General features: G+C 45.2%; 1 protein-coding gene across 1 annotated transcript; it reads right to left on the bottom strand.

Moving 5' to 3' along the window:
* Window positions 1-12212: 12212 nt before the first annotated feature.
* Window positions 12213-13540, bottom strand: LOC124694374. Its single transcript, XM_047227366.1, has 3 exons — window positions 13334-13540; window positions 13179-13259; window positions 12213-12294 (listed from the first exon to the last, which is right to left on the bottom strand). The coding sequence occupies exons 1-3, from the start codon at window positions 13538-13540 to the stop codon at window positions 12274-12276; spliced, it is 309 nt and encodes a 102-aa protein (XP_047083322.1). The 3' UTR covers window positions 12213-12273.
* Window positions 13541-20894: the final 7354 nt, after the last annotated feature.

Genomic DNA, 20894 nt, shown 5'->3' with positions numbered 1-20894 from the left:
AGGTTTGTGTTGTTTTAGAATCATAAGCAAGTGGTAAAATGCATAGTAATAATCATACACACCTAGGAATAATAGTTGTATAATAAGTAAAGAGTAGTTGTCAATTTTAAGTCCTATAGTGCATGGTTGATGATTACTTATTATATAGTTCAAAAGAATAACTTTTGAAGAACATGTTCTTTAATAAATAACAGGTATGATAATTAGGTTGGTGGGGTTCTATGGTTGATTATGGTTTCAACTAGTTTCTGGAGTAAATATTAGATGGATCCCAACAATGTTGGATTCATCAACAGCTAGGGATCATATGGTTTTAGTGAAGCACGTCTTAAGTAATTTCTTATACATGGTTGCTAACAAGATTGGTATATCTTGCTGGTGATAGCTGGCTAGGGTTTATGGATTCTATTAGGCAGGGTTGATGACTATTCTATATTTTCCTCAAAAGAATAACTTTTGAAGAACATACTTCTTAACTAATAAGAAGTATATCAATTAGGGTTGAGGTGGTCTAGGTTTTACTATTGGATCCATTTAAGTAAGGAATAATTGGTTCCTAACTAGGATAGTTGATAAGTATCCAACACTAGTAGGGTTTAGTGGAATATGGTTAAGTAATGCTCAAGATTTGGCATAGTTGCTATTGGAGTTCGTCACAGTAGTGTGATGCTGAGTATGGATAATTAAGGATGATTGTTTTGGTAATAGGATCTAGGGTTTGCACTTGGCTGATCCTACTTGATTATTTAGGTCTGATGGAGATGAACACATGGGATACCCATGTATTAGTGATAGGTGTTCTACATTTTATGTGGTCGGGACAAGTATTTAGTTGCTACTATGGTTCTATGTTTTGAAAGAAGGTACCATGATCACATGTTCTAACCTAGGGTTTAGGTTAGAAGCAATTTAAGTTTCATATTGATTATTGGAGCTAGGATTCCTAATTGAATTAGGGTTTTGGGATTACACATAAAATTATGAGGTTATCACTTTATTTATAATGGAACTAGGGTTTCCTAATTACCCTATAATTCTTGGATTAATAACTTCATTAGTAAAGTTGAAGTTATTAATAACTTTGAAATGAAAATAATATTGGATTTGACATTTTCTTATTTGTAAAGAATTAATAATTAAGACAATTATTAATTAGGGTTTAATTCCTCCTATTAAGGATTTAATAAATTATAAGCAAATGAAGATTAGTTTTAATATTTTCCTGATTTGCTTACTGGTTTTTATTAATTTTAGAAGTTTTTCTTAATTATTGAATTTTAATTAAATTTGGAATTAAGATTAAAGGCTTAAATAACAAGTATACAATAATTGAATTTTTATTAAAAATAAAAATTTCATTTTATATTTTTATTGGATAGAGTTTTCTTTTCTAAGAATTTTAATACCTTATTTACAATTTTCTGACTTAAATTGAATTTTCTAGATTTATTTGAAGTTGCAGTAATTTTCTGGTATTTGAAATAAAAATTAATAACCAGGGTTACCCGGACAGATCACCCACACAGTCAATGACTGGTGGGGCCGTGTCCACCTCACCTGCCACGGGGCGCTTGACCAAGTCAAAATCGCCACCGTGGCGAGGAGGTTACTGGCCGGCGGGAATTGGCGATGGTCGCCGGCACTAGGGCGTTCCCGCGGGCGTGAGCAGGGGCGCGTTGGTCAGTACTCGCCGAGGCGAGTCTAGTGGTGGCAGCGCCACCCCCTAATGGTCGCCGGAGCGGCGGCGGCGGTGATGCCCGACGGCTACGCTCACAGGCAAATGGTGCGGCGAGGCTACGGTGGCCTAGGGAGCAAGGCGAGCATGCCAGGGAGTTCAGCGGCTCACCATTAGGACGTAGAGCTTGACGGCGAGAGCAATGGCGGTCGGCATCGCCGGATTTCACCGTGTCGGTGTCGGAGAAGATGGGGTCGACGGCGAGGCTACGGCTCGTCCCAGCTCGATTCCTCTTGCAGGTAGAGCAAGTCGAGGACGGCGATGCTGCTGGTGTCCACGGCGAAGCTCGGGGAGGTCCCTACCGGCGGCGATAGCCGGGGACTCATGCGGGCTAGGGTTTCGGTTTGGGCGGAAATTGAGCAGAGAGAGAGGGAAGCGGAGCTAGGGTTTCGTCCAGGGATTTTATACGGTGCCTGGGCGCGTGCCTCGTCACGGATTCGATCGAGGAGAGGTCGCCAGCGCGAGAGGGAAGACGAGCACGTCTTCGTGCTGGCCTCCAGCACACGAAGAGGATGAGGACGACCCTCACCTCTGTTTTTTAGACGAAGGGGTATGGTGGGCTGGTCTGGGCCGTGTTGGGCTGGGGTTGGTTGGGCTGCTGGTGGGCTGTTGCGGCCAGATGAGACCAGGTAATGTTTTTCTCCCCTTTTTCCATTTTCTTTTTAATTTATATTTTCTGTTTTCAATTCCATTTGTTGAATTCAAATTTGAATTCAATCCTGCTTTGCAGATGTTTCTTTATATTTCAATTTAGGACTTAATAAAAAATTTCACTGCATTGTTTTGTTGTTTTGAACATTTATTAGATATATGTGAGCAACATTTTATTAGGGCTTTATGATTTCTATTACAATCCCCCTTGTAAAGTTGATGTTATTATTATCTTTGAAAGAATCTAGGGTAGGTATTGTTCCATCCTAGTTGTGCTTGGTTACCAAAATAAATAGTTGATCACTACATATATGGTTTAAACCATATAATGTAGCACAGGGTTTTTCTTATGTTCAAGAATTGAAGCATAAGAATTGATTAATGTGCAGTACTAGGGTTCTAATGTTATTTACCAAAGGGCATATGGTTTGGAACTTAGTTGTGGCTTAGGTTTTAGTTATGATCACCCAAGTGATACTCAAACTAGGGTTGAGATTTAATTCTAGGTTATAGAGATGGGATGACACCCTATTGCATGTGCTAGGGTTTAATCTCCCCTAACCATGATAAGGTGGGTTCTTGCTTAATATTGCATGTGCTTCCCTAATTACTAAGGCTTTGAGACTTGGTTTTATCTTCTTCCTATTAACTTCTATTAGTATCCCCAACTTATCATTGAAGTAACTATATTGATTGTAGTTCTTTTTATAGTTAACTTTGGTCATATGAATAGATGGTTTCTCACCATATTAAGTATAGAGTTTAACTCTAATGTTTTCTTAGGTTCTAGATGAAGAATAAGTTGAATGTAGATGTGGTAGAATTCTACTTGTGATCACGAAGTGGTTCACAAGTAAAGGTTGGCATATAAGTCTAGGTTTGCTTACTATTGATCTCCCTATGATTTTATGTGGTGAATAATATCTACTAATCATATAAGTGTTAGCATTTGGATTATTCTCCTATTTCTCCAAAGCATGGTCATGGATTAGACATGATCCACTTGTTCTTAATATCTCTACCTCAAGTTCTTAGGGTTTATGATCATCACTCAATTTATAATGATCAAGGTTTGGCTTCCTAAATTATCTCTCCTGAATTATGGTTTCTTATTTCTAAAGTCAAGTATTGTCTGGATCAGCTAGGGTATGATACCCCTCTTATAATTACTTGGGTGTACATGACTCTGGTTGTCTCACTAGATTATATCCCAGGAGAATGCCTGAGATATTCTGCTAGGGTTCTACTCAAACAATGATGATATGGTCATCTGGTATATGGATAGTTCTCTCCCTCACATTCAAGTGTTGCCTCAACTACTTGAGTGTAACACCATAGTTTGAGCTCTCTTATATAAGAATAGCTTATTCTAGGTTATGATGTACTCCTAATACTCTAGTTCAATGGTTGTCTTTTATTCTTAAATAGATAAAACTAGAATTGATATGAATAGTCTCTCTTAATTGGGAATGTCTTGAATAATATCCCAAGGTTGTGTTCTTGAGATGAGGTTTGAATACTTGGATGTATATCCAAGGTTTAGCTCAAGGTTGGTTATTGCCTCTCTAACAATCATTATAGAACTCTCACCTCTCTAGGTTTGGTGTATAATAATATAGATTAGATAAGTATATATATTTTGAGAGTTGATCTCCTTGTCTTGTTTCCAAGATTAAGGTAGAATGAATACCATGAGGTTCATGGTAGGATCAAGATTTAGTTTTGTACATGGAGAAGATAAGTCAAGGATGGTTTCTCCATTTTATTGTTACTTGATTTGCAATTGAATTGGTGTTCATAAGTTATGACAAGGTTTACCATAATATAATATTTTATAAGATCAAGCAATTGATACTTGAGTGAAATGTTGTTGTGTTGATTATTAGTTCCATTTGATCTAACCCTTTAGATCAAATTATCTCTACCCAAAACAAGGTTGAAGCAAGGTCACATTGAGGTTTATAGCGCTTGACTTGCTGAGCTACTTCAATTCCACCAAGGTCAAGTGAAACCTCGATATCTTGTGATCTGTTTTACTTTAAAGCGCGAAAATTCCCCAGATTTTCTATGCATGAATGCAATGCACACATCTGTTTCCTATATTTTTGTAACCCCAATACCTGGGATATTACAGAGGGCCTTTCGTTCCTCTTAAAATCCAGAAGTGTTATTCCATCATTGAAGCTCCAAGGACTAAAGGTGGCCAGCTCCACTCCGGCGGTCGATCGCCTACTGTTTGCCGATGATAGCTTGCTGTTTGTGAAAGTGAATGTGGAGGGAGCGGGGGAAGTTGCTGAGGTCCTTGCCATATACTGTCAGACATCGGGCCAGAGGATAAACATGGATAAATCCTCTGTCTTTTTCAGCAAGGGATGTCCTACAGGGGTCTGTGCTGCAATCAAGGAAATACTTAATGTGCAAAATGAGTCTCTAAATGAGAAACATCTAGGTATGCCTTCGGATGTGGGTCGTTCTGTTAATGGAGCTTTTAGTTACCTCCGCGATAGAGTATGGAAGCGTGTTCAGGGCTGGCTAGAGAGCCTACTATCTTGTGGAGGGAAGGAGATTCTAATAAAGTCAGTGGCACAAGCTATTCCAATTTATTCAATGTCATGTTTCAAATTTCCCAGAGGACTCTGCCATCACATCAATGGTTTGCTTCGGAACTTTTGGTGGGGAAGCCGAGATGGTAATAGGAAGACGTGCTGGGTTTCTGGGAAGAAATGACCAGGCCCAAGTATGAAGGTGGCCTGGGCTTCGGGGATATTGAGCTCTTCAATCTAGCCCTCCTTGCTCTTCAAGCATGGAGGATTCTCCAAAACCTCAGTGCTGAGCTCTAAGATTCTAAAGACTGTGTACTACCCTGACATCGGATTCTTGGAGGTTGAGGTCTGTACTCATCCTTCTCAGATTTGGAGGGCTCTTGTTGAGGTAAAGGATATTCTCAAACAAGGTCTCATTCGCAGGATAGGGAATGGTGAAACCACGAATGCACGGAATGAGGGACGGGATTATGCTTTGCGTCCAACTGCATGCAAGAAACGGGATATGTCGACCAGGGACGCTGATTTCATCAAGACGACAGAGGCAACTGATACGTCCCAAACGTATCTATAATTTTTGATGCTCCATGTTTGTTTTACACCAATTCATATATATTTTGTTTACACTTCGTTGCACCTTTACATGATTTCCGACACTAACCTATTAACAAAAGGCCATAGTGTCAGTTCCCTGTTTTCTGCTGTTTTGTATTTCAAAAAAGTTATACAGGAAATATTCTCGGAATTGGATGAAACAAAACCGAAGTCAGTATTTTACCGAAACGAAGACGAAGTCCAGAAGGGGGGGGGGTCGAAGAGGCGCAGCAGGTCGGCCAGACCTACCCTAGGCGCGGCGTGGACCTGGCCCGCGCCTAGGGGTGGTCTGGGCCCACCAGTCGTCCCACCGACCTAAATCCTCCACCTATTTATACATCTTCTTGGGAAACCCTGGATACCCGAGCCTCCATCCACAAAAAGTTCCGTCGCGGCCACCATCGCAGAACCCATCTCGAGGGGTTCTGAATCTCTTCTCGGCACCATGCCGGAGGGGGAAATCATCGCCGGAGGCATCTACATCGCATTGCATGCCTCCGAAGTGATGCGTGAGTAGTTCATCCCTGGACTATGGATCCATAGCAGTAGCTAGATGGTTATCTTCTCCACTTTGTGCTTCATGTATCGATCTTGTGAGTTGCCCTACATGATCAAGATCATCTTTATGTAATCCTATATCTTTAGTTTGCTGGGATCTGATGAATATTGTATACAATTTTGAGATTGATTATATATTCATGTCATATGTTATTTGTGATCTTGCATGCTCTCTGTTGCTAGTAGAAACTCTGGCCAAGTGGACACTTATGACTTCAAGAGGGGGTATTTATGCTCGATACTGGTTCATGCCTATAGTTTTCTGGGAGAGTGACTTTATAACTTCTAAGGTTGTAGATGTGTTGTTGCTACTAGGGAGAAAACAACAATGTTTTACCCGAGGGTAATTCTATTGTTTACTTTACACACATTGCTTAATGCGATAGTCTGTTGCTTGCAACTTTATACTGAAAGGGGTGCGGACGCTAACCTGAAGATGGATTATTAGTCATAGACGCAGTTGGCTGCTCGAGGAGGCCGCGCGGTTGCGCGCCCGTCGCATCGTCATCCTCAACGACAGCAACAATGACGGGGGGGGGGCATCATCGCCCCCGCCTCGAGGCGTCGGGGGGGCCCAGAGCAGCAGCCGCCAGCCACAGGCGTCACCGCTGAAGGACGACGACAATTTCGATGACGGTGGCGACTACATGGCGTTCTACCGCCATTTCGGGATGTAGACCCCGGTTTTTTCCGTTTTTATCTATCGTATGCACGTATGAATTCGACGAAAAATCTTCAAACTCACCTAATATGTAGCCTAAATTTAACCTAATTTCATTGTGTTATTTTAAATTTCGTTAGCATTTCAAATCTTTCGTCGCGTCCCTGAGCTCGCCATTGGGAATCTGTGCCTCCTCAGGCCGAAAATTTCATCCATCCCACGCTATTTAGCGCCAGATTTTGGCGCAAACGATAGCTCTTAGCTTCTGTTTACCACGAGATCGTTTTCCTGCCATACGACGCGACATAAGTGTTAATCTGCGCCAACAGCCCAACACGATGTTCCTTTATTTTGCCAATAAGTGTAGACCCCATCATGGGCCGTGATGACGGGCTTGGGCAACTATGGGCTGGGCGCAGTGAGTTGCCCTGCACCTGCTCGGGGTTCTTCTCTCAAGGAAAAATATTGCACGGGGTACTCCCTACTCCTCATCTTCCTCGTGGATGGAACCGCGATCGAGAAAGCGCCGCAGGCGCACGCCGCCGCTGCCGCAACAAGGAGATCCAGACGTTGATGATCGGATCAGCACCCTCCCGGATGACATGCTCCTCCAGGTGCTCGTGCGCCTCCGCTGCGTCCAGGCCGCCGCGCGCACCGGCCTGCTCTCGCGCCGGTGGCGTGGCCTCTGGGCTCGTCTACCCGGCCTCACCTTCCACAACGCCCCGGCACGCAAGATCAAATCGGCGCTCGCCCACATCGCTCGTCGCACCGCTGTATCCCTCCTCGAAATCCGTCTCATGCCATCGGTGGAGGGCAAGCTCGACGACGCCCATGCAAAGTCATTGCTGCGCTCCGCCGCGCGGCTCTCGCCGGAGGACATCGTCTTCGTCCTTCCGGAGGAGTATCACGTGGTTAAGCGAGGCCGTCGTGTCACCATGGTACTGCCTTGCTTCCACCGAGCCACCTCAATCGAGGTGGACACGAGAAGCCTCACCATCATGCCCCCACCGGGGGCCGAGCTGCCCTTGCTCGAGATGCTGTCCATCTCCGGCAACATTGTCGACATCGGTGCCTTTCTCAACTGCTGCCCTCGGCTGCGCGTGCTCGGGGTCACATTCCGAGGTGTCGATCCTGGCACTCTTGAGGCGGAGCTCACCATAATCGAGTCAGAGGCCGCGCTCGGCCTCACGGTCTCCCGCCTCGGTATCGAATTCAACAACTGGACAGACGTTGTTGATGGTGCTCAGTTTGCCGCCCTTCTCCGTGTCGCGGCTAGGCTCTCTCCTCGGGAGCTCCTCTTCACTACCCACTTCTTCGGACATCTTGATGCCGACCTGCTCTGCTTCCACCGCACCACGTCAATCAAGATGGACTTTTACGACCTCCGTTTCACACAGCTGCTGCCTGGCGAGTTCTCGGCGCTCGAGACGTTGGACCTCAAAGGTTGCACCATCATCGATCTTGTTGCAATGATCGCTCATTGTCCACGCCTGCGCGTGCTCAATGCGACAATAGATAAGTATGCACGCAATGTCACGGTCCACTCAGTGTCGCTCGAAGATCTTGGTCTTAATGTCAGAGACACAGAATGTCGGAGCATCCACATCGTGACTCCGCTGCTGAAGAAACTGAGGCTCAATGTCCATGGCAAGACGAACATCGGTGTTTCCATATCTGCTCCAATGGTGGAGAACGTCTCATGGTGGAGCACATATACATGGATGCCTCTTATTTTTGGTTTCTGGTGTCTCCAGAGCCTGAGGTTACAGATGAGAGAGAGCTACATACACAAATATAGGTTGCTCAACAACCATGAGGAAGGCGTATGCTCGCAATTACCTCGCATTCATGTCCTATCCATGGATATATCTTCCTATGTACGATATTCTTTTATGTGATATTTTTCTATCTGCTAGATTAGCCCAGATAAGTTGAATTTAAGCACACCATGGAATCACATTTGCATGGAATATATCAGGCCAAATAATTATATCTGTTTTGTAGAACCCGTTGGGTGTTGCGATGGAGTTTGAACATGAGGTGGAGAAACTTCTGGTTACCAACTTTTCTGTGCTTGAGCTACATCTCAATACAAAGGGGCATATTTTTGGAGCACTTGTGGCACGTCTTCTTAAGATTCACCACATTCGTACTAATACACAGAAGCTTAAGGTTGACTTACCGTGGTGGTTTCAGGTAATTATTCAACTTGCTTACATATTTTATGCGCGGAATACTTGTTCAAAATACATCGTAATGTTTTTCATGTTCTAGATGCCACAAGAATCACAATGTCTTGGAAACTGTCTTTGTGATGAGCCCAAGGATTGGAGGAACCAAAATATCTCCTTAACTCGCCTTGAAGAAGTGGAAATCAACAACTTCACAGGAAGAGATCTGGAGGCTGACTTTCTTACATTGATAATTAGATGGGCGCCAATGCTTACAAGAATGATCGTCAAGTTGGCGTATGTGATTAAACAAAGTGAGTTTGAAGGTTGCACCACGACTATACACCATATTTGTTCGGCACACCCTTCTGTCAAATGCTTTGTCTATCTCAGCTCCGGTGAAAAGTTGAGTTTTCCTCAGACATGACTAGATTCATATGGGGTTTGTTTACTTCTGAAAAGGAATGCTCCTAGAAACATGAATGTTTTTCATGTTATGCTTAATGTATTTGAACTATTACCTATGGTATTACATTGAGAAATTTATATTGTTTTCTGAATCATTGGCCGTTGCATGGCCGGTGCTGCTGGTCATCAAATATTGCAGTTTGTTAAGGTTCGAGAGCTTGACTTCTGAATCAGTGTGAGCACTCGCTGCCATGCTTCTTTGGGTAGGTAAAATTTTGTAATTGCTGCTAAAACTTTGAAGTCTTCAAAATATCATCTAAGCTCTTTTATCTTGCTGTGAATTCTTTTTTTCTTTATGATCTCGGGCATGGAAGAATCATACTACTATACTTTTATCTGGAGGAGGATGGACGCACTTGTTTTTTCACATCATCAGACATCAATCATATGACCAGGGAGTGTAAGAGCATCTCCACCGGTAGCCCCAAATAGGCGCCGGCAGGGGCGCCGACACCTCCGTTTGGGGGGCGCCGGCACTACATCCTCTATTTGGGGGAGCTGTTCCCACACCGGCGCCCCCAAAACGGCGGGCCCGATAGAATTTTTTTGCCAGAAACTACATATAATGCTTAAAGTTTCATTTTAATGTCATTCAGGATCGAGGAATGAATAATATTTTAGAGCAAATCCGATGAAAACATTATTCACTCCTCAACCCCGGATGACATATCAAACCCGCTTCACCTCTAGCCTACTACCTCTACTGACCACTTGGCTCTATGGAGGTGGATGATCGCCCGCTGCTCTCCCCGGTGGTCTCTCCCCTGGTCTCTACGGTGATCCTCCGTCGATGATCCCCTGCTCTCTCCGCCACGAACATCAAGTAGGCGGCTCTATCCGCGGCCAACGCCTCATGACGCAGCTGCCGCTCCAGGTCCTCCCGCCGCCGACGGTGATCCAACTCTTGCCTCTGTAGGCGGAGCTGCAGCTCCGCCAAATGCCGCCGCTCGCAGACTTCCTCCTGAATCTGCGTCTCTTCCCGCTGCAACCGCCGCAGCGCAAGCTCCTCCCACCCCCTCTGATGGTGCACCTCCCACCGGCGCTGTGTCAGCTCCTCCCGCCGCCGCCGCGCCTCCAGGAACTCCAGCCGCTCCGCCTCCTCCGCCTCCGCCCGCTGCCGCTGCTCTGCCTCCTCTTGCTGCCGCGACACCTCCTGCCGCACCACCCGCCGCCGTCGCGCCTCCTCGGTCACCCGCAGCCGCCGCTCCGCCTCCTGGTCCTACCGCTCGTCCGCGACATAGGCATCTACGGTCGTCGCTAGCGCCGCCTCCTCCCACGCCTCGTACTCTGCGAGCTACGGGTCCGCCTCCACGACTTCTACGGCCGCCACTAGCGCCGCCTCCTCCCACGAATCTCACATTGTGCTATTTTCTACGGTTTTTGCAGCAATGGCGGGGGAGGAGGGATAACATAGACCGCCGGCGAGGCGGGAAACTTCCCGCGCGATGTCGCGGCGGGAGAATTTCCCGCGCGGCATCGTGGCGGGAGCGTCGTGGCGGTAAAATATCCCGCGCGACGCCCTGACGTCCCTGACGTCCCTGACAGGCGGCTCCCACGCCCCCGCCTCGCGAGGCGCCGGCGCGCCCGATTCGCGCCCTTAGCGAAGGGGCCGGCACAGGGTTGCCGGCGATTCTATTGAGCTCCAAAATTGGTCGGCGCCGTTTGGGGCACGCCGGTGCGAGCTCATTTTCGCTCCCGACCCCTAAATTGCTATCGGGGCCGCTATCGGGGGCGCCGGTGGAGATGCTCTAAGAGTCGACCAATGGATGAGACCAGATAGCATTTCTTGTTTTCTCAGATGACGACATCATCTTATTCATGTCTTGGTTGTGTTTTGTCTTACAAGTTCGACAAATATCTGGGGTACATGAGGAGAAATGTAGTGGCAAACAACGGCCACAAAACATAAAACAAGAATTAAATACAACAAGATCCTCTTCTCGCACAAAAGAATGTAACATAAATGCAGGACGTTGATTCCTTTTTTTTTGACGATCCAATAGTGGGGCCAACCCACCTGAAGTATTTTATATTAAAATTGGCAGCACGAACAGTGGGGCCAACCCAAGGCGGGCGGAGGCGTGCAGTGATGGGCGGCGGGCCATGTGCGCGGAGGCTGGTGAGAAGAGGGGAAAAAGAAAAAACAAAGTGGCCCGGTACTACCGGTCTAGGTACCGGCCCAGTACCGGCATGCTCACTGTGAGCAAAACCGCATGAGCGATATCTTGGCCCGTACCGCTCGCGGTAGTACCGGCCGACCATCAACCCCTTTTTCTTTTTCTCTCTTTATTAAACCGCAACACGGAAGAATAAATAACTCGAGATAGGAAACTCCGTTTGCGGTGAAACCAATTTTGCCGGAAAGAGGACGACGAGAACTACCTCTACACAGGGTGAAAACATGGAAAAGAGTTGATGATGATTTTCTCATGGTCATAGAGGTGTAACCTCTCAATATGGTATATCGGGAAAATCATCACCCTCGCACATGCAACATGCGATGCATCCGGAATCCGTTTCCGATGAGCTAGAGCTTGTAATGAGAATGAACACAAACTCTAACCCATCTCATGGATAAGAACCAACAACAACCAAGAAATACGATGCAATGCATGCAAGGTTTGAGCTCTCTCCGATGATGCGACCCACTATCCTACTGAGCACAAACCTTGACCTTGCGCGTTCCACTCGAGTCGGAAACTCCGTCTTCATCCTCTTCAGCATTGTACATGCCACTGTCTTCCTCCAACAAACACGCCACCGTCTTCATCCATCTTCTACGCCATCTTCATCTCTCTTCATCTTCAACACCGTCTTCATCTCTCTTCGACATCGTCTTCGTCTATCTTCTTCATTGTACTCGATCTTCTCCATCTCGCAACCTTGAGACTATCATATGGCTATTGGCACAACCTAAGACAGATTCTCAATACAACCGTTAGTCCATAGGGATTGTCATCAATTACCAAAACCACACATGGGGGCTCCATGTTCTTTCACAAGTGTTAGATCTGCAAACAAAACCTCATCTAACTTAGTGAATCGAAGCATATCTAGATTCCTTATATACATCAACACGTTAATAAATATGTCTAAAGTTCCCATTATAAAATTTGAGAAAAAAGCTCATACTACATGGAAAACAACTATAGTTGAATAATAATAATTGTAACTTGTTGCGAGATCGTGTCCGCAATTGTTGTTTCAAATGACTTGAGACATGCTCATCCTTGTCTATGATAGCTACACTTGAAGGTCGAGAGAAGGGACCATGCCACGGTCACTTCCATCTCGCAGGAGCCAACCTTGAGCATCCCCCGACTTTTACCGATTTGCTCGGGTGTAAAAACCAGGCCATGTCTCCACATATCATTTTCCTTATTGATACGCAGTGCTTGGACTGAAATCTTGAGCTTCGGGTTCTTACCCTTTTCCATTTCTGGCCAACGAATTTCGACGGAGATAACACGACGTGAAAGCTTGACGACCTTGCTACGACCGTCCATTGGTAATCTACCATCTCCAAAAGCGAGCAAGGTGGCTTTCTTGTCATCCATACTAGCGGTGTTGGCAGTGAAGACACCTCGAAAACCACGTGGCCAATCACCATTGATGACTTCCACGGTGATTGTGGCCTCCACGCAGTCCATGATGTGTGCCACAGCCAACTCTAGCTTGCTAAGCTTGCTGGTGGTATTATTACGATGCATTATGTAGGATCTCGATGGGCCATCGTTTCTGTACGCGAGTGCAAGAGAGCTTAAATGTTTATCCTCTAATTTGAGTGCACCTTTCACCTTCAGATCAACCTCGACGTATGTAGGGTCGACGGACAACAAGATAGCGCAAGTGGGGCCTGTTAGTGCAAGGTAAGGATTCTGCATACACACAATATATAATAAGCTTAGCTGAAGAGCATGCCAAGAGACTAGAAATTAGTGTCTATACAAACCTCCTCGGTGATTCTTTGGCAGTTGTCTCTTTCGCGATGGAAGATGATATTACGATTGTGATCCACCACGTCACGGGCGGCGACCATGCCGTACACATCCAGTGGCCACTGCAAGCCCCCTCTTATCGCCTCGACTTTGATTGAAAAGATCTGCATAGTGTCCCGCTCGTGGACGAAGTCACTGCGGCTACCGCCGGTGAAACACATGGGAGGGATAGACGCTGCAGACGATCACATTTCACGCAACTTAGTTAGTGATATGAGGGAATTAAAATTTCTGGAGAGAATTACTAGTACTTATGAGGATTGAGGAGGCAATAAGGACAGGCGTGAAACGATCGAAGGGTTTACTTGTGTCCTCGTAGGAGCCACACTCGCCGGCGAACATGTTGTTCCAGAAGACGCGGTAGAGATGAGCCTCATAGGCGTTCACGTCAGTGCGGGACTCCTCGGGCTCTCTTTTTTTCCGGCGAGCCCGGAACGCCGCCCGCCTCCTCGCCGCACCTCTCCGCCTGCGCTGGCGCCGGCGCAGCCCCGAGCATGGTCTCTGCTGGCGGTTCTTCCTGCGCCATACTCGCCTCGGCCTTCACCTTCGTTTGCGGCCGTGCTGTCGTGCTGATCGTCGTCCTTGAAAGGGAAAAAACGACCGATCTAGCGATGCCTTCTCTTTGATCTCCTACTATGGGTTGGCGTGTTGGCTTGTATAAAATAGCAGATCGAGTCCGTGACCATATTGATCGAGGGGCAATTAAAGTGACACCTAAAAAGAGTCGGACTCGTACGGAAATCATCCCGTGTCTTTGAGCCACAATAACTAGAGCTACTCTTACAAGCCCACCAACGCATTGATCCCATCCACTAGCGCACATGCAGGGCCCTATAACTAGCTAACTTACCTGACTGCCGATCATGACAAAGAGTATGATACCATAGCCAAAAATAGCATATATCGAGATTTGAAGCAGGATTAGCATTCTAAATAAATTAATTTATTTAGTACACCAATATATCAACATCCCAGGAGTAAAAATTATAAAACGCTTTGTGAGGTGTGGAGATCTCTGAACACGTATAAGCATGAACGAATAAGAAAAAAGGGCAACTGGTCTACCAACACACTGCACGATCCGCCTTCCTGCTCTCGCTTAAATATTCATTTGTCGATTCCCTCTGTTTGAACGGCGCAACTGTGTTTGATGCGTCCTTGGGTTATGTAAAGATTCCTTCGGTTGTTATGAACAATGTAGTTGTAGTGTAAGTTGGCAACATCATCTCTGCGCAAACTCCAAACCCGTTGTATGCGATGCGCCGATGCCATGCCTCCAGGTTTCATTTGCAATTGAACCGGGAATTAATCCCCATTGCTCTACGAAAAATTGTTTGTTGAAATCTCTAGAAAAATACACATGTAAATACTTATTTGACGCCATATTCCTAGTTGTTAATGGTAAAGTTTTCATTTGCTCACAAAATATACTTTTTGTACAAGAAAATTGCAAGTACGAGTTATAAGATATATACCACTACTTAGCAAAGGTGCCAGCAAAACCTTATTCCAAGTTCTTTTGGTCCTTTTAGTTGAACGATTCGGGATGGTTTTCGCTCTGATTTTTGACTGAAATTGTAATGGAGCTCGGGCTGCGTTTGGACATATAGCTCTATTGTCGCACGCTGTAGGCAAAGAAGACTTTGATTAGCATTAATATATCAATTAATAGTTAGTTAGTGGTTGTGTTTGGGCTACTACACTATTGAAAGCTAAGCATCTCTGTGATCACCGGTCATGCATGTTACATAATCCCTCCGTTCATAAATAAGTGTACTTCTAGCTTTTGTACTAAGTCAAACATTTAAAATTTTGACCAACCTTGGGAAAAAATGTAGCAACATATATAATGAGATTTTGGTATAATTTGAAACTACATTTCAAAACGAATCTCGGGATACTAAATTAGTGTCATAAATGCTACTACTTTTCCCTATATATTCGGTCAAAGTTTAAAGAGTTTGACTAAACACAAAACCTAGATGTACAATGATGGCGCGTGACGGGGCTTGATGGAGTGTTGATTCCTCCCCGGCAACGGCGCCAGAAAAAGTTGCTTGATGACGCGTGAAGCACACGTCCGTTGGGAACCCCAAGAGGAAGGTGTGATGCGTACAACAGCGAGTTTTCCCTCAGTAAGAAACCAAGGTTATCGAACCAGTAGGAGATGAAGGCCACGTGAAGGTTGTTGGTGAAGGAGTGTAGTGCGGCGCAACACCAGGGATTCCGGCGCCAACGTGAAACCTGCACAACACAATCAAAATACTTTGCCCCAACTTAACAGTGAGGTTGTCAATCTCACCGGCTTACTGTAAACAAAGGATTAAACGTATGGTGTGGAGAATGATGTTTGCTTGCAAGAAACAACAGAGAACAGTGATTGCAGTAGGTTGTATTTCAGATGTAAAAGAATAAACCGGGGTCCACAGTTCACTAGTGGTGTCTCTCCAATAAGATAAATAACATGTTGGGTGAACAAATTACAGTTGGGCAATTGACAAATAGAGAGGGCATAACAATGCACATACATATCATGATGACTACTATGAGATTTACTTAGGGCATTACGACAAAGAACATAGACCGCTATCCAGCATGCATCTATGCCTAAAAAGTCCACCTTTGGGTTAGCATCCGCACCCCTTCCAGTATTAACTTGCAAACATCAGACAATTACATTAAGTACTGTGCGTAATGTAAACAATACAAATATCCTTAGACAAAGCATTGATGTTTTATCCCTAGTGGCAACAGCACATCCACAACCTTAGAACTTTCTGTCACTGTCCCAGATTCAATGGAGGCATGAACCCACTATCGAGCATAAATACCCCCTCTTGGAGTTACAAGTATCAACTTGGCCAGAGCCTCTACTAGCAATGGAGAGCATGCAAGATCATAAACAACACATATATGATAGATCGATAATCAACTTGACATAGTATTCCATATTCATCGGATCCCAACAAACACAACATGTAGCATTACAAATAGATGATCTTGATCAGGATAGGCAGCTCACAAGATCTAAACATGATGGCACAATAGATAAGACAACCATCTAGCTACTGCTATGGACCCATAGTCCAAGGATGAACTACTCACGCATCAGTCCGAAGGCGGGCATGGTGATGTAGAGCCCTCCGGTGATGATTCCCCTCTCCGGCAGGGTGCCGGAGGCGATCTTCAGAACCCCCCGAGATGGGGTTGACGGCGGCGGCGTCTCAGTAACTTTTCTCGTATCGTGGCTCTCGGTACTAGGGTTTTCCGATACGAAGGATTATATAGGCGAAGAGGCAGCATCGGGGAAGCCAGGGGTGGCCTCCCCATAGGCCGGCGCGCCTGGGGGCCTAGCCGCGCCGCCCTGTGGGGTGGGCCCTCTGCTGGCCGCCTCCGACTCTCCTTCGGTGTTCTGGAATCCTCCGTGGAAAATAGGACCGTGGGCTTTTGTTTCGTCCAATTCCGAGAATATTTCATGTGTAGGATTTCAGAAACCAAAAACAGCAGAAAACATGAACTGGCGCTTCGGCATCTTGTTAATAGGTTAGTACGGAAAAATGCATGAAAATGATATAAAGTGTATGTAAAACATGTGAGTATTGTCATAAAACTAGCATGGAACATAAGAATTTATAGATACGTTTGAGACGTATCAAGCATCCCCAAGCTTAGTTCCTACTCGCCCTCGAGTAGGTAAACGATAAAAAAGGATAATTTCTGAAGTGACATGCTACTATCATAATCTTGATCAATACTATTGTAAAGCATATGAGATGAATGAAGTGATTCAAAGCAATGGTAAAGATAATGACTAAACAACTGAATCATATAGCAAAGACTTTTCATGAATAGTACTTTCAAGACAAGCATCAAAAAGCCTTGTGATACGTCTCCGACGTATCGATAATTTCTTATGTTCCATGCCACATTATTGATGATATCTACATGTTTTATACACATTATATGTCGTATTTATGCATTTTCTGGCACTAACCTATTAACGAGATGCCGAAGAGCCGGTTGTTGTTTTCTCGCTGTTTTTGGTTTCAGAAATCCTAGTAAAGAAATATTCTCGGAATTGGACGAAATCAACGCCCAGGGGCCTATTTTTCCACGAAGCTTCCAGAAGTCCGAAGGAGAGACGAAGTGGGGCCACGAGGCGGCCACACACTAAGGCGGCGCGGCCTGGGCCTGGGCCGCGCCGGCCTGTTGTGTGGGGCCCTCGTGTGGCCCCCTGACCTGTCCTTCCGCCTACTTAAGGTCTTCGTCGCGAAACCCCCAGTACCGAGAGCCACGATACGGAAAACCTTACTGAGACGCCGCCGCCGCCAATCCCATCTCGGGGGATTCTGGAGATCACCTCCGGCACCCTGCCGGAGAGGGGAATCATCTCCCGGAGGACTCTTCACCGCCATGGTCGCCTCCGGAGTGATGAGTGAGTAGTTCACCCCTGGACTATGGGTCCATAGCAGTAGCTAGATGGTTGTCTTCTCCTCATGTGCTTCATTGTCGGATCTTGTGAGCTGCCTAACATGATCAAGATCATCTATCTGTAATTCTATATGTTGTGTTTGTCGGGATCCGATGGATAGAGAATACTATGTTATGTTGATTATCAATCTATTACCTATGTGTTGTTTATGATCTTGCATGCTCTCCGTTATTCGTAGAGGCTTTGGCCAAGTTTTTGCTCTTAACTCCAAGAGGGAGTATTTATGCTCGATAGTGGGTTCATGTCTCCGTGAATCTGGGGGAGTGATAGAAACCTCTAAGGTTATGGATGTATTGTTGCCACTAGGGATAAAACATTGATGCTATGTCCGAGGATGTAGTTATTGATTACATTACGCACCATACTTAATGCAATTGTCTGTTGTTTTGTGATGCGTGTAGTTGACACGTCCGTTGGGAACCCCAAGAGGAAGGTGTGATGCGCATAGCGGCAAGTTTCCCTCAGTAAGAAATCAAGGTTTAATCGAACCAGTAGGAGTCAAGAAGCACGTTGAAGGTTGATGGCGGCGGGATGTAGTGCGGCGCAACACCAGAGATTCCGGCGCCAACGTGGAACCTGCACAACACAACCAAAGTACTTTGCCCCAACGAAACGAGTGAGGTTGTCAATCTCACCGGCTTGCTGTAACAAAGGATTAACCGAATTGTGTGGAAGATGATTGTTTGCGGAGAAAACGAGTAAAACAAGTATTGCAGCAGATTTGTATTTCGGTATTAAAAGAATGGACCGGGGTCCACAGTTCACTAGAGGTGTCTCTCCCATAAGATAAAAGCATGTTGGGTGAATAAATTACAGTCGGGCAATTGACAAATAGAGAGGGCATAACAATGCACATACATGGCATGATAAGTATAGTGAGATTTAATTGGGCATTACGACAAAGTACATAGACCGCCATCCAAGCTGCATCTATGCCTAAAAGTCCACCTTCGAGTTATCGTCCGAACCCCTTCCGGTATTAAGTTGCAAAGCAACGAGACAATTGCATTAAGTATGGTGCGTAATGTAATCAACAACTACATCCTCGGACATTTTATCCCTAGTGGCAACGAGCACAACACAACCTTAGAACTTTACGTCACTCGTCCCGGTGTCAATGCAGGCATGAACCCACTATCGAGCATAAATACTCCCTCTTGGAGTTAAAAGCAAAAACTTGGCTAGAGCCTCTACTAGTAACGGAGAGCATGCAAGATCATAAACAACACATATGTAATAACTTGATAATTAACATGACATGGTATTCTCTATCCATCGGATCCCGACAAACACAACATAGAGTATTACAGATAGATGATCTTGATCATGTTAGGCAGCTCACAAGATCCAACAATGAAGCACAATGAGGAGAAGACAACCATCTAGCTAGTGCTATGGACCCATAGTCCAGGGGTGAACTACTCACTCATCACTCCGGAGGCGACCATGGCGGTGTAGAGTCCTCCGGGAGATGAATCCCCTCTCCGGCAGGGTGCGGGAGGAGATCTCCAGAATCCCCCGAGATGGGATCGCGGCGGCGGCGTCTCGGTGAGGTTTTCCGTATCGTGGTTTTTCGCCTCGGGGGTTTCGCGACGGAGGCTTTAAGTAGGCGGAAGGGCGAGTCGGGGGCTAACGAGGGGCCCACACCACGGGCGGCGCGCCCCCCTTGGCCGCGCGGCCCTGTGGTTTGGCCACCTCGTGGCCCCACTTCGTATGCTCTTCGGTCTTCTGGAAGGTTCGTGGCGAAATAGGCCCCTGGGTCTTTGTTTCGTCCAATTCCGAGAATATTTCGTTACTAGGATTTCTGAAACCAAAAACAGCAGAAAACGAGAGCTGGCACTTCGGCATCTTGTTAATAGGTTAGTTCCGGAAAATGCACGAATATGACATAAAGTGTGCATAAAACATGTAGGTATCATCAATAATATGGCATAGAACATAAGAAATTATCGATACGTCGGAGACGTATCAAGCATCCCCAAGCTTAGTTACTGCTCGTCCGGCGAGGTAAAACGATAACAAAGATAATTTCGAAGTGATATGCCATCATAACCTTGATCATACTATTTGTAAACATATGTAGTGGATGCAGCGATCAAAACAATGGTAATGTCATGAGTAAACAAGTGAATCATAAAGCAAAGACTTTTCATGAATAGTACTTCAAGACAAGTATTAATAAGTCTTGCATAAGAGTTAACTCATAAAGCAATAAATCAAAGTAAAGGCATTGAAGCAACACAAAGGAAGATTAAGTTTCAGCGGTTGCTTTCAACTTGTAACATGTATATCTCATGGATAATTGTCAACATAGAGTAATATAACAAGTACAATATGCAAGTATGTAGGAATCAATGCACGAGTTCACACAAGTGTTTGCTTCTTGAGGTGGAGAGAGATAGGTGAACTGACTCAACATAAAAGTAAAAAGAATGGTCCTTCAAAGAGGAAAGCATCGATTGCTATATTTGTGCTAGAGCTTTTATTTTGAAAACATGAAACAATTTTGTCAACGGTAGTAATAAAGCATATGAGTTATGAAAGTTATATCTTACAAGTTGCAAGTCTCATGCATAGTATACTAATAGTGCCCGCACCTTGTCCTAATTAGCTTGGACTACCGGATCTTTGCAATGCACATGTTTTAACCAAGTGTCACAATGGGGTACCTCCATGCCGCTCGTACAAAGGTCTAAGGAGAAAGCTCGCATTTTGGATTTCTCGCTTTTGATTATTCTCAACTTAGACATCCATACCGGGACAACATGGACAACAGATAATGGACTCCTCTTTAATGCATAAGCATGTGGCAACAATTATTATTCTCTTATGAGATTGAGGATATATGTCCAAGACTGAAACTTCCACCATGAATCATGGCTTTAGTTAGCGGCCCAAAGTTCTTCTCTAACAATATGCATGCTCCAACCATAAAGGTGGTAGATCTCTCTTACTTCGAGACAAGACGGACATGCATAGCAACTCACATGATATTCAACAAAGAATAGTTGATGGCGTCCCCG

The sequence above is a fragment of the Lolium rigidum genome, chromosome 3, assembly GCF_022539505.1.
Source record: "Lolium rigidum isolate FL_2022 chromosome 3, APGP_CSIRO_Lrig_0.1, whole genome shotgun sequence".
NCBI lineage: Eukaryota > Viridiplantae > Streptophyta > Magnoliopsida > Poales > Poaceae > Lolium > Lolium rigidum.
This window is presented reverse-complemented; position numbering and strand designations above follow the sequence as displayed.